General features: G+C 38.1%; 2 protein-coding genes across 2 annotated transcripts; both read right to left on the bottom strand.

Moving 5' to 3' along the window:
- Positions 1–1,780: 1,780 nt before the first annotated feature.
- LOC113017521 (nuclear factor 7, brain-like) lies at positions 1,781–3,321 on the bottom strand. The gene has a single exon (XM_026160669.1). It carries the CDS (start codon positions 3,199–3,201, stop codon positions 1,843–1,845), a length of 1,359 nt encoding a protein of 452 aa, XP_026016454.1. The 5' UTR covers positions 3,202–3,321; the 3' UTR covers positions 1,781–1,842.
- A 10,558-nt stretch (positions 3,322–13,879) lies between these two features.
- On the bottom strand, positions 13,880–20,137 carry LOC113017522 (uncharacterized). The gene is made up of 6 exons (XM_026160671.1): positions 19,730–20,137; positions 18,076–18,195; positions 17,056–17,087; positions 16,631–16,975; positions 16,447–16,524; positions 13,880–15,047 (listed from the first exon to the last, which is right to left on the bottom strand). The coding sequence occupies exons 2-6, from the start codon at positions 18,081–18,083 to the stop codon at positions 14,899–14,901; spliced, it is 612 nt and encodes a 203-aa protein (XP_026016456.1). The 5' UTR covers positions 18,084–18,195; positions 19,730–20,137; the 3' UTR covers positions 13,880–14,898.
- Between the last annotated feature and the right edge of the window lie 287 nt (positions 20,138–20,424).

Genomic DNA, 20,424 nt, shown 5'->3' with positions numbered 1-20,424 from the left:
TTGTTTTAGTAATTTCACTTAATTTTATAAAAATCAAACGAACACCAACCTTTGATTATGTTCTCTTCTCTTCTCTGTTGACTTCTGTTCATTTGATTATTTGCTCAAAACATAATAGAGCTGCACTCCACCCCACTCTGTCACTCCAAGTATAATTCAAACATAGTGTATTTGCATTCAAATAAAGACATGTGGCAATGATGAATTAACAGTGAAATAGTTGCACGATCAGCAGATTGATCAAAACTCTACGTTTACCTGTAATCCCAGAATCACTCAGGTAAGTGAATCTCAAAAGGCTGATTCTTTTCATCTGGATGCAGCTTCTCTAACAATACTCAAGAAGTATAAATCAAACACAAAACACTGGGTCACCTGAGATTCTGACGTTTATGGCAAAATACATTTATATTAAAAAATCGATTCAAGATTTAATGAATGATAGCAACTTAAAACATGTACCTTGCTCCGCATTCCAAGGGCTGCAACCTGCAGCGCAGCTCTCTGGGCATCAACTGTTGTATTAACAAAAAAAAAAAAAAAGCTGTGGCAGCTCATTAGCTACACTTCACCTTATAATCAGAAGAATTTTCTTCCTACATACATCGTTGTCATTTAATGTCTTCCCCTCATTTATAGTGGGGTTGAGTTTTACGAGTACTTAAATGTATAGAACTTTCCACTGCCCATGCAGACATGCTGAGAACGGTGGTCTTGTTTTCATTTAAACAGCTCTCCTGCTTTCATTTCCTTCAAACAGCCTTTTTTTCTCTTTCACAAATCCCCTTTCAAGATTGATACTATTGATATTGATACTATTGATATTTGGATCAATCCGCCCTGCCTTCTTGGTGTAAGGCTGAAGTCATTTAATGTTCATCTGCATTCATCTGGGAGTTGTCAGAAAACAGAAGGCAATCTCTGATGACTTCTCAGATCAGCAGTGTTCTGTGCAATAAAGCATCTCAGATCAGCTGGTGCCATCTTGAGGTCACAGTTGGTTATTGTGTTTGAAATTTGTTTGATTGTTCCTGTTATCCTGTCATGCTAAAAGGGAGACGTATTTCTTGGGTTCTTCACACATGCTCATTTTGTTCTGATAGTCCTGTGATCATCCATGGAGGCAAACTTCAGATAAATGTGTTTAGCCTGGTTAGTTTTTCTCAGTGCAGTGGCTTGACTTTTCAGAAAAAGGATCTTGTCATCATAAATTGTTTGCTGATTGTCAATGTTTGTTTTTATTAGTTTTTTTTTTTTTAAATCATTCCAAAGATAAAACAAAGAAAAGACAGAGTTAATCATGTGATTATGGTAATCCAGTGTTCAGAGATATTAATTACAGAGAAACGATAATCAAAGTTTATATTGGACACAGTTTACATATCACATCATTCTAGAAACATCATTTCTTCTCCAGAGTAATTCTATTTAATAAATTTCTACATATCCTATCGCTTCTTATACTTTAGTTCCATCATCAAGGTTATAAATGTAATATTGTATTCACATTGCCCATACACATTACATGTCTTCAAAAAAACTGCCAATAAAATAAACTGTGTGCTGCTGGTTGGTCAGATAGCTTTCTAACTTCTGACATCATCACAGATTAAAAACTTGATAAAATTTTAAATGTAGTTTGGGGGTCATTCAACAAGAAACAGTGAAATGATTTTCCATGTGAAAAAGTGGCCAGCAGAAACAAAGAAAGAGTGAGAACAGTGTGATTAACAAAGAGCTTTGGAACAATAAGGCAGCAGGTGGACAGCTGCAGTTTAACAGGTTTGTAACAACATTAAAATATAATTATAATGAATTAATTTACACTGACAATGACACCTTCTACAGCAGAACCTTCAATTTACCAACCACAGTGTTAATGAATGGAAACATCCTGTCAGTGAAAGTGTGTGTGAAGGTGTATATGTGTGTGTTAGTATCAGGATCAGAGAACGACAGCTTTCCTCTGTTACAGTTCAGATTCACTCTGATCCTCTGAAACTTCTTCTGTACTGAGAGAGGAGTGTCTGGAGCTGATGGTGACCACGCGTAATATTTACCTTCATAGAACCTTATTCTCCATAATCCAGACAATCTGTCTCCCTTCCTCTGCACAGACTCTGCAAACACACCCAGGTTCCACCATGTACTGTATCCAACCTCGACATCCCAGCTGTGAGTCCCAGAGTCAAAGCCTTCAGAGCCCAGGACAGAGTAGAACCGATCAAACCTCTCTGGATTATCAGGAAGCTGTTGTTCATCTCCTCGTCTCACACTGGTCAGATCCTCAGAGAGGATGAGTTCTGGATGAGCAGTGTTTGGGTCCAGAATGATAGGAGTGTAGGAGACCATGTCCTTCATGTTGTTCCAGATGTTGAAGGTCAGATTGGCCAGGTGTTTGGCCTGGTTTAACAGAGCTCCTGAGGGCAGCTGTGGATCATCCAGCAGGGGGCAGTGCTGGACTCTTTCCACTGCAGCCTTGTAGTTGTTCAGGAATGAGATGTCTTCACCTCTCAGCTCCTCCTCTGTGGCTCTGACTGTGTCTGAAAGAGCAGCTATGTGTCTGCTCAGGGACTCCATCTTCTCCTTCATCATCCCACTCTTCTGCTCCTCTTCCTCCCTCAGTGCAGCCAGCCTGTCCTCCTCTTCCTCTGCTAGAAACTGGCGAAACTTCTTAAACTTCTCCTTAATCCGAGTCTCTGTGTGTCGGGCCTGGACGTTAATGTGTTTTGCTATTTGATCAAACTTCACTTGAAGTTCTGCACAAACCATCAACTTCTTCTTTAAGGACTCCAGAGTTTCCTGAAGTTCCTTCTTGTGTTGTTGTGCAGCTTCATCGATGGGTCTGAAACTGTGGTTGGTGTGTTTTTCTGAGTCTCTGCAAATGAGACACACTGGCTGCTGATGGTCCAGACAGAAGAGTTTGAGTTTCTCAGAGTGCAGACTGCAGAGAGCCTCTGAAGCTGTCTGATCTCCGTCTTCTAAGAATGACTCACACAGGTTCTTTAAAGCCAGGTTTACAAGTTGATCATTCCCTGAAGATCTTCTCTGACAAACTGGACACTCATGTGTTGTTTTCTTTCTCCACCATCTCTTCAGACAGTCTTTACAGAAGCTGTGGCTACATGACAGAATAACAGGATCTCTGAAGACCTCCTGACACACCGGACAGCAGAGATCGTCCTCTGATCTGGAAGCCATTGAGTCTGTGAGTGAAGCTGAAAACAGCAGACAGGAGTTCTGCTCAAACTCACATTCAGTGTGTGGAGCGTCAGCAGCTTTAAGCAGCAGTGTGGGAGTTTTCCAGTTTTCTCTCCTGTAGCTCAGATGAAACTAGTTTGATCTGAACTCTGTCTGATCGTCTCTTTGTCTCTCTTTACTACGTATGAATAACATCCTTTTGCCTAGTTTTTCTCAGGTGAGTCATGTGAGGGGCGGAGCTTAGCTGTTGCTTCACTCATAAATAAGAGTGTTTCTCATTCCTGAGTTCAGATACTTCACCTGCACATGTCCCAACATGAAGACCTTTCTGAATCTTAGAAAAGAAAGTCTCATTCAGTGGTGCTGCAGAAACTTCACGTTCAAAAGGGACGTTTTTCTGGTTGTTTAGCAGACTCAGCAGCAGATTTTAATGCAGGAAAACAAATACGGATCATTTCATGTGTTTAGTCCTGAGAACACTCGTCATTGGCTCATATATCATATAGCAAAACCTCTGAAGTCTCCTCATTTCTCAGCCTCTCTTTCAGCTTTTAGGAGACATGATGAACTTCAGTTCATTTCATTTCAGCTATTTTAGTGAGAAATATTTAACTGTGATGCTGTGAATCTTTTTCACACTAATGTTTGAAATTTAAGTTCAGCCAAATGTTTTTTTTTCCTATGGAAAATTTCACACTTCCTTTGAATATCTGACATGAAAAGCCTTGGAATAGTGTTGCAATTTGGAAGACTGCTGCGGGAAAAGGAACATCTTCCAAACTGACTTCCTGTAGAAACCAGTTAAACTGGTTGGGTGCCAGTAATAAAGGAATCATCTTTTAAAATTAGGTTGCTGCACAACTAGTAAAAAACTGAAATGGTGGTAAACTGCTGTAAGAACACTTTTTTTTTCCTACTAATAATCTTTGCACTTAACGAACATGTTTCCAAACATTCAGACATCAGTTTAGACAGTTATATTTATCTTTATTCACAACTAAAATAAACAACACTACGGAAACCAGGCATAATTTGTCTTTTGGATTCCTGAAATAAACAACTAACATTTCACACATAGGTGTTAGGAATTTCAGGTATTTGAACAGCTACTCAAACATATTTAACCAATCATGTCACTATGCTCTCATTTTGATAGTTTAGTCAGCAGAGCCTCGGCCCTGTTTCTTAATACTTCTTATCTGTTTTTTGCTTTTTAATAGAGCTCAAGCGCTATTAAAATCTTGATTCCTGTAAATAAAATCTATAAACCAGTCTCTTCTCTCTGGATTCTGCTTTGCAGTTGCAAACACTGGCGTCATGACACAGAACAATAAACCATCAGAGATCCCCTCTGCACAGACTCTAGACATGTTTGGTCCCTAACATGTCTAAAGAAAATCAAGTGCGGCTTTAACAGTACCCTTAAGTTTGTCCACATTATGAAATACTGATAGAGTAAATCAGGGAAACCTGCAGCACAGCTCTCTTGGTGTCAGAAGAAAAGCACTGGCAGCTCAAGCTGGGCTTAGTCCCATCAAAGAGCTCTTTAAAAGAGTGGTGTCCTGAAACTTTAACATCTGTCCTTGCCGCAACACACCTGAATAAAAATTGTAGGTCATTAGCAACTGCAGTCCGAGGTGGCAGCCACTAACCCTACTCACGTAAATTTAAATAAAAGTGCAATTTAAAAAAAAATGTGCTTCTAAATCGGCAGCACGGTGGCACGGTGGTTAGCACGGTTGCCACACAGCAAGAAGGTCCTGAGTTCAATTCCAACATCAGGTCGGGGTCTTTCTGTGTGGAGTTTGCATGTTCTCCCCGTGTTTGCGTGGGTTCCCTCCGGGTACTCTGGCTTCCTCCCACTGTCCAAAGACATGCAGCTTGTGGGGATAGGTTAATTGGATAATCCAAATTGCCACTAGGTGTGAATGTGAGAGCGAATGGTTGTCTGTTCCTGTGTGTTGGCCCTGTGACAGACTGTCGACCTGTCCAGGGTGTACCCCGCCTCTCGCACTATGACAGCTGGGATTGGCTCCATCGCCCTCCGCGACCCTGAAAAGGAGAAGCAAATGGATGGATGGTATTTCTAAATCTACTTTTATTACACAATGTTCATTCACATTTGAGGTGCTCTAACATGAATCAAATAGCTGAATTGCCACCTCAACATGCAGTCAAGTTCTATAGTCTTGCTAAAGTCCTACGAATTTTATCCAGGTGTGTTGCAGCAGGGACAGATGTAAAAGTTTCAGGACAACGGCCTTCAAGGACTAGAGTATGAACCCTGTGGTTTAAAAAGTGTAGTCTGTGATGATATTACCCAGCAGGCAGTGCAGAGCTAGGATGGATCCATTAGGTTTGGAGATTTGGTAGTTCTAACTGCCTCTATTCTCTGGATGTCTACTCTGATATAAACCCAGCCCTGTGTAGTCTCGCAAGCCCAGTATCCTACCACAAACATCCATTGCTGCAGCTCTTGGAATGTGACTGGGCTTAATATAGTGGTTTGGAAAAGCAAGCCATGAGGGTTTGTTACTTTTAGAAGGCTGGAGTAACCCGTATGAATCATATATAAGATGTAAACTAGTGCTCAGAATTTAAACTTTACTGTTTCAAAAAAGGTTAAAAAATCCACAATTTTGAATTTTGAATGCAGGATATTTTATTAAAGCAATTTAGCAGGAGGAAAACAAAAGAATGCAAATCAACAATCAAATAAAGCTTAAGTTCAATAACATCTGTGGTCTCACATCTGTCTGCTCCCAGGTGTTCTCGGGTAAATCTGTAGGCTTCACGTCCACTTTCCCACTCTGTCAAGCTGTTTGTGACATCACTGGTCTAGTCCAATCATCTTTCTCCGGGCCTTCTTCAGGCCATTTAGTATTCATGCCGCTTACTTTCAATCTCACTGTCATTCTGTCATGCTCCCTTGCAGATGACTTTGTGAAACACACCTCCTCCCCATCACCGCCTTTTCCTTTTCACTAAGGCTCCATTCATGGCACCATCTTCATCTCCAACACCAGCATCTAGACTCCAGGGGGTCCTGCTCAGCTCGCTATCACAGCTGGAGTTCGGTTCAGAAGAAACGGGCCATCAGAGTCTAAGCACCACATACTTCTATTTATATTATGTATAACAATAAAGCATGTCCATTTATTTCTAATGGTCTCTCCTTATTAAAATAGTAATCTTCATAATCAATTCACATGAATTATATCTAATTAACCTACTCTGAGCTGATGCTGATTATGTGCTGATCTTTGAGAAGTGAGATTGAGAAGAAAACAGGAACGTCCAGACCATAAGATGTGCTTATCTCTGTGTAATAACACAACAAGAAAAGCAGCATTCCTTGGAAATTCAGTCCCACAGGAATACAGTGGAAATCAAAAATAAGCAGAGAAAGAGCCAGTAAACACAAAGTCATTAAAGGGGCCACAGTGTTCAGCAATCGGTTGCTCAGGGTCATCTGCTCATCGCAAGAGCTACAGGAAGAGACAACTCCAAATGTTCCTAGGCGCTCTTCTTTATACTCATTGCGTGTTGTTCTTGCAACACACAAATTTACCCTTTCTGTATAGAAACAGCAAAGGCAACAACAGGTTGCTAGGAAGATTGAACCAGACACCCCATGACATTAAAATACATCCATTAAGGCCTCCTGTGATATACACTACAGACCAATTCAGATCCCAAAAAAATTTCAACGCCATCATTCCCAGTATGGTCACAATGGTGTAAAATGCTCTCTTCTTTGACTGGTCAACCCTGTCCCTGTTCCTGCTCTCTTCTCTTGGGCCTGAATGAATTAAGACATAAAGAACAGAAAGGCTGCAGAAGGAGGAGACGGTTAAAGACAATGTCAAGAGGCAAAAATTCACAATGGAGAGGATCATATCTTCTATAATTATGAAACCTGCTATAGCAAAGCAAAGCAGCCAAACACAGCCTATGCTGATTATCCTGATTCTGACTCCTCTTTCTTTCCTTAAGCTTCGATAAGTGATGGGATGAACAGCAGCCATGTAGTGCTCCACACAAGTCAGCATGTGAAAGAAAATCAGTCCAAACCAGCAGACACAATAAAGAAAGAACGCCCAGAATAACATGTTTAAATTATTAATGATGCTACTATGATAGCCGAAGATAGACCCAAAGACAGCAAACAGGTCCATGATGACGATGTTGTAGGTGAAGCAGTCAGATTGACTCAGTACTTCCATGAAGGTGGAGCCTTTTTTCCTCCATTCTTGGAGACCATGTTGGAGGATGAGGATGCAGACAGGGAGGACGAGGAAGATGGTGGTGATGTTAAATGCACGATAGATGAAGGAGCTTGGTTCAGAGATGAGACAGTACATGTATAAAGGGAGGGAGGTGTTCATGGAGGAAAGATGCAGATCCAAATTGAACAATGATGCCTTTGCCAACATCTGGGGAAAAAAAAGAATAGAATAGTTCCTCATTCTCATTGCACAACAATACAATTTTGGGTGCTTCACACCAACTGTGCAGAAATGAAATATAAATAGTAAGACAGCGGGAATAAAAAGAAGGAAAAAAGCCAAATCATTTGAATAAACTTACATTTTGTCTGTTTAGCCTTTATATGGTTTGTTTATTCAACTCCCCCCTCCCCTTTTTTTCCTCCCAATTTTTATTATGTATTTTATTTCTTCCATTATAAGAACGTATATTTTTTTCTAAATTGAGGTTTTGAGGATATAGTATAGTGTGGAAATTGTAGTGTTGCCTTAGACAATAATTTTGTTGCCATGGAACCCAAAAGCTGCAAAAAATTTGTGGGCAAATTAAAATTATTCTGAAGTGATTTGAAATTTTGTTATAATCAGCCACTAAGTCAAAGGTTTTGAGAAAATAATAAAACAGTTTGCAATACCTTGACTGTTTGGCTTACTTCTGTCTGTAGTTGTGGTGGAGGAAACAAGCATCCATAAACATCAGATAGAAATGCTAAAATGTTCTAAAGTAATAACATTAAATTATGTGTTTGAAATAATTTCAAGAAAAAAATAAACTTCTGTTTTTTTCTTTAAACTTTCCTTGTTTTTGTTTTATTTTTCAGTAATACAGAAAAAACAGATTTTTACAATATAATGCAGTATATGATACTATCATTTTACCACCAAGTCTTTGATTAACATTTGTCAATGTGTCAACATATGTCAAGCAAAATGTGAGAGAAACATCTGCTACAAAAGATTATTAAAGTTTATACCATAATGTTTCTGAGCTTCCTCTGTGTTTCTCTTCACAGAAACACCGTATCTATATACAATTATTTGCTCAAAAGATATTTCAGCCCCGCTCCACCTCCTGCCTCAAAACAGTCAATTCAAATATGGTAAAAAAAACAAACAAAAACAAAAAAACAAAAACTGAAACAGTGGAAAGCTATGAAAAACCATTCAGCAATAGACATACACACACAAATCAACCACTAAGATTACTCTACACAAATGCAAACCTTCAATTCACTGATGTCCTGCATTTCTTCTTTGACTACCACACACTGCACAAAAATGCACTATGTGCCAGACAGGGCTTCATCCACCTGCTGCTGTTTATTTTGTCCATTGGGACAACAAGTGGAAAGAGTTGAAATCATGTGCAGAGTTTTGTATATTCAAACAAACCAGAGGCATTAACTACACCATCTGTCACTGTCTCATCTCTACTGTGATTTTAGTTCTGCTTTACATATTTCCTCAGTAGATGGAAATATGTAACGCTGTATTTAAAGTACATTCAAATATCCCTCGAGATTTATTTTCATATTTTTCATTTTCTTTCACAATATGTTGCTGGAAAAACTCTGACTCAGCAGCAGCCCCCTCTAGCTTCTGCTCGGTGGCTACTGGGTGATGCCTTGTCTGGGGATCCTCATCCCTTCCCATTACATGTGGAAACCATTTGAATACAAGCGCGCTGATCCACACAGGTGTACACACGGGTGTTCACTGCTCATAGACTTAAATTACACCTTTCTTGGCTGCTACTTCAAAGCACATTGTGCGCTGTCTGTCCTGCGTGCTGCACAACAACATTGAATATTTAGTATTTACTGCTGTTTACACTTAGCTAGATTAATGCGATGGTGATGTGTTTAGTATGTTGCTTTGTTTTTTTTGCTTGTTTTCTATTCTTTCTCTCTCAACAGGTGATCCAGGAGATTTTTTTTCTCCCCCCTTTCTCACTGTCCCTCTCCCCTTCTGTTTTTCTTTTCCTTCATCTTTCTTTCTCCCTTTCCTATCCCTCACTCATGTCTGTCCTGTCTGTAACATCTGAAAATAAAATATAATAAATAATAAAAACAAAGGTCAATCAAATGGACCAATACGGCAATGCCACGATGATCCATTTGGCAAAGTAAATCCATTGGGTATCCTTGTTGGTCTTCAGACAACAATTCTGACGGTTAAAGAACCAAATGGGACAGGCCAAAAAAAAAAAAAAGGAAAAACTCTGACTCAGAACTTAAACACATAAAGCCTTTGTGTTTCCTCTGCTGGTGCCCTTCTTCGTTACTTGTTAAATTTTAATTAATTATGAATAAGATTGATTAAGGTACTTTGAAATATTTTACATATAAACTGTCCGTCCCCAGTGTTGTGTTTTTTCATGCACTGACTCAAAAGCCTAATGATATTCTGAAAATATAAAACAACTTGTACAGATTTAGTAAGACAATTTTAGTGTTTATAAAACACATACTGTATAGTACTGTATGGATGATTCGTGTTATATGTGAAAAAAAAAAGGCTTGAAAACTGAACACACACAATTTTTGAGATGCTTCTATCACTATTCAGAGTTCTAACAGATCTTATGATTTCCAAAACATAAATCAACTTTTTATGACACAGTTATTCATAAAACTGCAAAATTGACAGAATATAGTGGAACTGAAAATAACTTTTTTAATAATCAACACCAACCTTTGGTTTCCGGCTCTCCTCCTTCTCTGTCTGTTCTCTGTGGGATTATTTGCACAAAACACTGAAGCCACACTCCATCCCTCTCTGTCCAAGTATTATTCAAATTGGTGTTGAAATAAAACCATGTGACAATGATATAATAAAAAATAATAATTACTTGATTAGTAAACTATTACAGTGTCATAGCCCAACTACCTATACATAGTCCACATACAGAACATTATGTTTATCTCTAATACTAGAGTGAGTATTATTCGACATTTATTTCATTCAATAATGTATCAGCACATGTGGTGCTATTGTAAGTGTTAGGGCCCCTGGCCTTGTAAGAAGTGAGCCAGCCTATCTTCAAGCAAATTTGAGTGTAGTAACACACACAGAGAATTGGCTATTGCAACCTGTGGTGCAGGGAAAGTCTATTGGACTTTTTCTCCCTGGTAGTGGGAAGTTCGGATCTTGTGGGACGGCTCCCAAAGAAGAGCCGGCTCTTTTGGATCCTAAATGGCTCTTAATTTATTATCATCTGTAGCCTCATATTCTAGCCTTACTTGGCAAATATGAATGTGCCGTGTATTGCTAAAGCTTTTTGCATTTAGCGTTTTTATGAGAAGCCTTATAATTGCCTAATTTTGTGTATTTGTTCTGTTACAAAAGCAGGAATTCTTTTAATAGTATTAATCATACTTTTAATTTTAATTTAACACAAAAACAAAATACTGAAAACAAATCCACAGAACAGAAACCAAACTCAGCAGCCAAACAGTCTGTCCTCAGTGCAGGTTGAAATTCAGGGTGATTTGATTTCTCCTCTGTTAGTATCTGCTTCTTCTTTAAACTGCAGCCAGATGCTGCTTTGTTTACTGGAGTCAGTCTGCAAAGCCCTTTTGCACATGACACATCACTACTGCCTGGAGCCCCACCTGGAGCTCATTGTCATGGCTGTATTTAAGACCAGCGTGGACCACTACTCTTCCCAGATCGTCTGCTAACCAGTGTCGGCATCAAAAACTGAGCTCACTATTGGAGCTGGGAACAACCCCAGATTTTTTGAAGCTTATTAGACCACACAAACAAATAAATCCACAACATTATCAGCAACCAACTTCTGTTAGTTGCAAAGAAATAAAGAATCAACTAAATCAAACTACCACATCAGATTTGAAGTGTGAGTAAGTTTCAGAAACAGGCTGAAAGACATAAATACAGTTACACTGAAAATTTAGAGGGTGTCAGACGATTTTCTATCAGTGTTTAATTTTTAGACTAATTATGACATTTTGAAGTTGGTTAGATACATTTAGTTTCAGTTGAGTTTTATTTATGTAGCACCAAACTCAACAACAGTCATCTCAACTTTACATTTTAAGATAAAGACCCAATAATAAAAGAGAGAAAACCTCAACAATCAAAAAATCACCTCTGAACAAGCACATTGTGACAGTGGGAAGGAAAAACACCCATTTAAAAGGAAGAAACCTCCACAGTATCAGGCTCAGGGAGGGTCAGCCATGGCAAACGGTTGGGAGTAGATCACTATGAAAACTAATGCTGAACACATATCCTGGTCCAGGGCAGGTTATGTTGAGACTTTCAGTTTAAAATCCACTGGAGAGACACATTTTGAATTTTATTTACAGTTCACTTTAGGTGCGGTACACATTCTGCACATTCTGATGTAGGAACACATTTTATATATGGAACTTGGTAAACAAAGTCTTACTAACACTACTGAATGAAGCCCAGCTGGGAAATTACAGCAGCTCTGATGATGGGTCTCATTTACACTGCTGGAAATGCAGCGACACAGATTAAAACTTTCACCAGTTCCTTTTTTGGCTATTGGTCACCAAGAACATCGGTCTAATCAAAAAAATGACCTGTCCACAAACTAAGTTGATTTCTTTTTCAGTCTCTGAACAGGTTTCCGAGCTGAGCACACTGAGTGTAAAGTCTGTACTAAACAGCAGTAGGCCTACCTGAGTGATAACCTCTCTGTGGTTTGTAGTGATCAGGTACGACTGTGCCACCCACAGTGGGAAACAGAGAATGAGACAAGCAAACAGTGGCCGTTTAATTTGACTGGTAAATCAAGCTCTCTTTTTACCATGACAGACAGCATACATAAGCTGCGATGATCCCAATCCATCTCTTGATCTCTCGCTCCCCTCTCCTTTCACTCGTGAACAAGACCCCAAGAAACTCCTACTCCTCTACTCGGGGCAGTAACAAGCCCCAGAACAGGAGTGGACACTCCGTCCTTTTCCTGCTTAGGACCGTGGCCTCAAACGTGGAGGTGTTGATTCTTATTCTCAGTGCTTCACACTTGGCTACGAGAACCGCTCCAGTGCCAGCTGAAGACCATCACTTGATGTCATAACAGGTGGTTTATACAGATAAACAATCAAAATGGATACACAGAGATATAGTAAAATATGATGAAAGGTTTTTGCTCCATAATAAACAGCAAGGAAATAATAATGTGTAGTTTCACTTTTTATCTTGGATCCACATACACAACTGCCTGAATGCCTGACAAGCATGGGGTGAGATTACATCAGTTCCTGTTTCTCTTTGTTGCACTCTTTGACCTTAGTTCTCTTTTGTACAGATACATGCAGTCATGTAGTTCTGTTGGACTGTTTACTGCAGTAATGTTTGAGGGCAGAGCAGTAGCAGAGTTTTTATGAGTTAAGGATAATCTGGAACTCAATTTGGGATGGAAGTTTGGCTTTTAAATTTGATCTTTGTAGAGTGTGGTACACTCTGGATAGGTTGTAAATCCATGGTAGAGTTAACAGAGACAGACATTACGAGCCATTATTTTAATTTATGTATGCTATGTGCTCAAAATGATCTGTGATTGGCTATTATTATTCATGGATAATGTGTATAAAAAGAATAAACAATAATTGCATTATATAGGATATTATGTAGGCGTAGCAATCAACTCTACTTAAACTATTTCATTTACTTCTCTGTTAAACGTAACCAACTCTACTGCTTTCACAGCGTTATGTGGGCAAATACCTCCCAACAGCGCCATCATGTGGTTATATGGATTAAAAACAAAGTTCATTTAGTACTACACTGTTCAGCAGATGGAAACTATTCTATTACCAGACAAAAGGAGAGCAGGTGTTTAATGGACAGCATCTTTAAATTTTGTTGACCTGATGAATCTCTCTGAAAGTTTATCTAGATATAAATTCCTATCAGTACTGACAGGCCGTTTCTATAACAAAACAATTATGGAGTTGATCTTTTTAATCATTTATCTGTATAAAAATCACGTTTAAACACATCAAAAAAACCAGAAAACTTTCAGTTATTTTTGTGTATTATAGTGTAAACAATCCAACTCACTTCACTGTCCCATCTTTTTCTTTTGTTTCTCTGTTTATGTATCAGCAGTTTGGTCTGATTTATTACAAAGAGCTTAACAGTCTGTCAAATGAACACACAGACAAGCAGATGAACTTGTATTAGAGATGTTAGAGCTCCTCTCAGCTCTTTCCTCACAGTTATGACCTGATCTCACGTGTGTATTTCTGAAGCAGAGCCCCTTAACTTCACGAATCTAATGTCTGTACCTCATGCTTCACTTTTGCTTTTGTTTTAAATGCAGTCTTCTCCAGATCAAGAGCAAATAGAAACATTTTTTATTGATTTATCAATCAATTTATTACAACAAATGAAGAAAAAAAAATATAAAACAAAGAAAATCAGACAGCAATGTTCTTGATAACAAATGTCACCAAAACACATTACTACCAGATATAGATCTCTCGATATACACACACACACACACACACACACACACACACACACACACACTTTGTTAAAATACCAACATATGTTTTAATATTGTTTAAAAAAATATTTATACAAATACAAAATAATATCCAAAAACTTGGGTAGTGCGTTTATAAAACCAATAAAAAAAAAACCTAAACAGAAATAACACCAAAAACCCATAAACACTGTTATTTTTTTCTTTTTTACATGAAACTGAAAAAAGGTGTTTAAAGGTGAAGCTTATGTTATTAGAAATTATTGCAAGTATTAGATTTAAAAAGTGCTTAATTCAGATATTTAACGTTACATACATGAGACTTTTGCAGCTTTTATCCAAGACTGAAACACGTCTGTCAAACTGAAGAGTGCAGTTATTACATTTATTGTTTTTATCTTTGTTTAAGTCAGATGTGATTTATAAAGATCAAACAATTACATCAATGGTTTTATGTCTTGCCACTTACATTTTTAATAGAAATGAAGTGTGTTACTGTAACATTACTGTGAGAACATGAAAATGAGTCATTGTCAATTTTGAGCTGAAATGCTGCATGTTTCACATTATTTGCTGAGAGTGAGTTCTCTGAAGAGACAGAAAACCCACTTAAAATGTCTAAGGTCAAGTTAAAAAGAGTAAAAGTGCATGTTCAGTGATTTTTCTTTCATAACCCATGCTCATAGTTGAAGCTGATACTGAGAACGGCTGAAAAGCTGTGGTTATTATTTCCAGGAGACCACGAAGGGGATCTACCTGGAGCCATAATGATGCTGAGAAATGTGCATTTGGATCAAATGTAACTTCGAATGAATCTTTGAATATAAAGATCTAGGCTTTTGTCTTTATAAGTGCAAAACGAAATACATCAAAACATAAATCAGAGCATAAAAATTGTTCGATTAAAATTCAACTACACAGAGAAAAAAAAAAAAAAAAAAACTTTCACAGTATTGCTTGCAGATGTCTGTTAGCCTCTTCTATCACTAACACTAAACCACCAAGTATTAGAGCTCCAACATTTAGAGCTCCTAAAACAGTTTTAACATTGTTCCAGTCATGAGCTCTGCGTTTCTCCTCAGGACTTCTTGCTCCTTTAAGAAAAGAAAAACAAAACAAAACATCAGTTTATATCTGATGTCAGGTGAAGCAACTATTTATGTTTAATTTAACCTTGTCATGCTCAGTCATTCAGGGAAGGCAATTACAGAAAGTTGATTCTGTTCATCTGGAATCAGATACTCTTATGTGACCATTTAAAATACATACAGTAGATTTTGTTTCTACTTTCCTTTAAACCCTCCATTTTCTCCCCTCTTTTTCTGCAGCACCAGCCAGTCAGTTTTTTTAGGTACTGAATAAATAATAAACTTGTAAAAAAAAAAAAAGAAAAAAAAAGAAAAAGCCATGGCAAAAAAAAGGAGCAGTGTTATCGTTGTCAACGCTTCTAAATAAGTGCACAAATAAATGCCTGGCAGCATTTCAGACTGGCTACCAAGTGGTTAGATTTGTTCTAGAGAGACTTTGTTTTAAAAGAAAAGTTTCATTACAAAGCACTTTGTTAATTAATGAGTGAACACCTTTAAAACCTTTAATAACCATAGTAGCAGCTCGGTGTGTCCTACTGTAGAATAAGGAGGGGATGTTTTTCTCATTATCATTCATTATTTTAAGATGGCATTATTAGTTCATTAGAAGTATATAACCAGCTTTGCATTAAACATAAATTGAAGTTTTTGACCTTACATTATCCTTTGCATTACAGTGATTGTTATAACTTTAGTTTGATCTTTTCTTACAGGTACCAGAATAATAACATGATTTTCCATTGTAGATGTAACCCTGATCATTCCATACATATTGCAGTTCGTTGCTTATTCTAGAGTTGTGCTCAAGGTAATTAAAGGTTAAAAGCTACAGCCAGCGTGATGTCTGGCTGATCTATGGAGGGCAAAGGCTTTGAGCTTGAAAGGCCGCACGCGCTTACACAGCACTTATACGATGTTATTCTTGGTGATTTTGTGCTTAGTCATGTTTTAATATGTTTTAAGTAGAAGTAGCTGATCCAGCAATATTCATTTAATATTATATACTTGATTTAGAGCAATACACACTGATGGTCTTAACAAATGAAAGAGTCCTTGTAGCTGCCATGTTGTGTCTTAGCAGGGTACAGACGGTTCTAGGAGACGGGGGCAGTCAGCGTCTGCCCTCGGGAAGGAGACAATGTTATTCTTTGTGTTAAATAAAATTGTCAACATTGATTGTATTACACCTGTCACTACGCATGAGGGGGCGTTCTAATACCCTGATTTCATAAAACTATGGTGATGTGTTTTTTGAGACGAGATCTGAGACTGTCTGCATACAGTGTCCATCTCCCACGTGTGTGATCATTAAATCATCGTTTGACTCAACCCGACCGGACCAGTGTTGTTATTGTGGGTTTTTCCTCTGGTGTCCATCCCCAATATTTTGAACTCGTAACACTACCTTCACTTGGTTCTGGTGTTGTGTGGAAGCCGTCACTGCTCACTGAATGAAGGCGAGTCACATTCAAGATGAAATTTTCTGTAGAAGCAGATTAGTTAGGTGTTAGATTCTCATCCAGGTCATCTTACAGCAGTAACAAAAACAAAGGCACAACAGGTTTGCATCTGGGGTTCTGTTGACTTACCAGAGACCTCATGCTCCCACCTCCTCAGCACCTTATTATAATCAGCAGCCAGATCACAGCGGTAGTTTCCAGAGTCTTCAGCTGTGACTCTGGACACACAAAGTACGACTCTTCCTCCTCTCAGGGCGTCTCTATCGATCTGAACCCGTCCTGCAAACTGCTCATGCTGAGACTCAGAGTCCTCCACTCCTCTGATCATTTTAAACAAAGTATTTCCATTATCTGAGAGGAAAACACACATTAAGTGAGCTAGAGACACGTCAGCTTGGAGCTGACGGTCCAGTCTGATGGTGATGTTGCTGCCCTCCTTGGCCTCATAGACACTCTGAGTTCGAGCAAATATACCTGAAGAGGAGACAGAGGAAGGTCAGGATTGTAGCTTTATTTAAATAAAAACCTCTCAATGTGTCAATGTGAAAACTCACATAAAGACAGAAATATCGAGATGATAATTTTCCTGTGAGGAAAAAAAAAGAAAAAAGGTGAGGACAAAGTTTTAGATTTTTTTTTTTTTTTAACTAGGAGAATAAAAGTAAGACATAAAAAGTAAATGTACATAAAACGGAATACAATGAATTGGAAATGTCATAAAACTATATTTCATTCACAACAGAACACAAAAAACATTAAATTTTTAAAATGAGAAAACGCACAACTTTAAGAAAAAACAAAACACTATTAGCTGAATCAACATGTTTCCAAAAGTTGGGAAGAGACCATTTTTATTGTAGCATCAGGTCTTCTTTTGTAACAGTCTATAAACACGTGGGAACTGAGGAGAGCAGCTCAATGTCCCAATCTTGTCTGATATAAGAAGCTAACAGTCCTGGATCCTCTCTGATGTATTTTTTTTTTTGCTTCTTTACGCTCTAAATGTTTAGAGCTGGTGAAAGGTCTCAATGGCAGGCAGGAAGACTTTTTTTATTGCATTTTTTAACGCAGTGAGGACCAGAACATTAAGGGCATTCAATGCTGGTTTTCATTTTTGTCCCTTGCCCACAGAGATTTCTCCAGATGATCAAAATCTTTCGATAATATCATGTACTGTAGAGTATTATGTATTTGATAACATTTAGGTCTTCACAATTTTACACTGAGAAACCTTATTCTGGAACTGTTTAACCTTATTCTTAAAATGGTGTTTTTCTTAGTTTAAACAGTTAATATTGTTTTCTATTTTCTATTGTGAATTAAATGTGAGTTTATGGGATATGCAAATTATTGCATTCATTTTTCTTTATACAGCTTTTTTAATTTTCAGAATTATTATTGTTATTATTATTACTACTACTACTACTACTACTACTACTACTACTACTACTACTACACACTTCAAGCCTATAGATTTAAAGCACCTGTTGACATCAGTGTGCAGTGCCTTGTCTAATATTACCTAAGTCAACTTTTCTAACTCTTGTAAGCTCAGTTTTGAATGACGTTCCTACCCCTTCATTCTGCTCAGCTTCCAGGAGCCAGGAGCTCCTCTCCATGAAAGTGAGCAAACATGTGACGATGAAGTTTTCCTGGTGAACTTCCTGAGTGCATCACAATCAAGGGCCTGGAACCTAGAAAAGAAAAATGACAAGCATGTGTTTTTTTTTTTTTTGGTTCTTCACTTCCACTAAATTTCGATTCATGGTGTTGACGTATCCAAGAATTAATCTGTTAAATGTTCCCCCACAGTCCACGATGAAGTTTACAAACTTGTTGTTTAATCAACGCAGGCTGTTTTCTGTTTTCTGCCCTTCCGATACATGGATTTGCCAAATAAAGAGCAGAGCCTCGTTTTAATCTAGTGGACTGAGAAACATGAATGTTTGCAAGTGTAGACCATGATGTTTATCTTTGGTTCTCCACTTTGTCATAATAATAGACAATAAAAATAGATGGATGGATCTGGATAAAAGGTTCTTCTTATGAAATATAATCGTATTTATAATATACGTTTATGAGAGTAATGCGTTTTTTTTTTCCTTTTACACGATTCTGTTATTTCGTCAGGTTCATCAGGAGGAGGAGTTTGCTGGAGGAAACCTGTCAGTGAGTAGGTCAGGTTCACAGAGTCTGTTACTCAACTAAGCGCTTAATTTCACTTGTAGAACAAAAAACCAAAATTTCTTTCAATCTCAGGCTTAACAACCTCCCAGAAGCAACTATTATTAAAGCATTACACCGGTCATGTTTCGGACAGTTTCCATTTAACAGTCTGTCTTTAATTCACCTACAGTAACAACAAAATATTGAAAATCGCGACTCTAACGACACGGCGCTTTCAGATGATGTTTAAAAAAAACTTCAACTGCGTCAGGTTTTATTTTGTTTCTGTTTCTGCTACAACCAGCAGAGCTGCTGGACCTTGTTGTTGCGCAACCTTAACTTAAAAACGTTAGTGTAAAAACCAGTAAAAAAACCAAAAACAAACAAAAAACAGTTAACCTGGAACACAGGGCAACAGACGAAAACAATTTAAACACAAACTTTGATTTTTGTTGGGGAGCAGCTTTTAGTTTCTAAGAATCAACTAAAAACGATTCACTGAAAAAATATTTTTTTCAACCAGGAAGTAGCAGATTTAGAACTCGTGACAAAAACAAGGAAGGAGGAAGTGGAGTAATGCAACGATAAAAGCATATTTCACGGCTCAGAGTTGGTACAGATTTACCTCTGAGAGCTAAATAAATATTCGCAGCAAACAGCAGCACAGTAGTTCAAACAAAAAATATAGCTTTTATTTATTCATTTGAATGGTTTAAGACGTGAACTGCTCTTCTGTTTCCGCAATGCGCACTTTAAATGTCCACAAACTTCACAGCTGTGATCGTTCCAAACAAAAACCGACGAAGAAGCAAAGCCAAAACATTAACACTGGTTTAATAATACTTAAATCAATTAATGCGCTTCGTCTTCATTAGGTAGTCCAAACTTAAATCCTGCCGAGTTTTAGAATAGAATAGAATAGAATTCAACTTTATTGTCATTGCACATGCACAGGTACAGGGCAACGAAATGCAGTTGACATGTTTACATGTTGACATTAAATACGTTTTAAAGGACTGAACATGAAGACACAAAGAGTCAAATCAGCTTTTAGATACTCACCGGTTTAAAGGAGAGACCGCAGCGAGCTGTCCACTTCGTGTAACTTAATAGTGATGGGTCCAGCAACACTGATGCACGTATCAAGCTCACAGAGCGAAATTTGTCTTCTTCTTCTTCTTCTTCTTCTTTGTGTTTAACGGCGGTTGGCAACCAACGTAAAGGAGCATTACCGCCTCCTACCGTTCCGGAGTATGGGTCAGACAGTGAGTTTACAAGCTGTATCAAAAAAAACAAAAACAAAACAAAAAAAAAACCTATACTCTTAGCGAAATTTGTATCTGTGCGGTGTCTTTTTAAGAAAAAAGTCAGGTGATCGGCACAGCTGCTGTATCGCTCGTTGCCAAACTGTGGCTGTATCCCAATCCAGCGACCGCACGCTTCGGAGTACGCGCAGTACGGGTACTATGTACGGTGCGAGAAGTGCGGAAGTGCGAGGCTTGTGAAATGGGACGGTCTAGCCTTCGTCGCGCTGCTCAGGTTGCCTAGCAACCATGATACTACAGCATTGTTTGACATAAATGAAGGAGAAAAAAATGTTTTTTTGTTCGTTCATTTTGTCATGACATCACTTTGATTAGTTGAGTATCTGAGGCTGAGACCACGGGACTGTAAAACATGATTGCTGGCCTTTATTTCTGTACTGAACAGTCATTTCAAGATTAGTTAGTAAATAACAATTAGTTAATGTTGGTCAT

Source organism: Astatotilapia calliptera, unplaced genomic scaffold (genome assembly GCF_900246225.1).
Source record: "Astatotilapia calliptera unplaced genomic scaffold, fAstCal1.2 U_scaffold_14, whole genome shotgun sequence".
Classification (NCBI taxonomy): domain Eukaryota; kingdom Metazoa; phylum Chordata; class Actinopteri; order Cichliformes; family Cichlidae; genus Astatotilapia; species Astatotilapia calliptera.
This window is presented reverse-complemented; position numbering and strand designations above follow the sequence as displayed.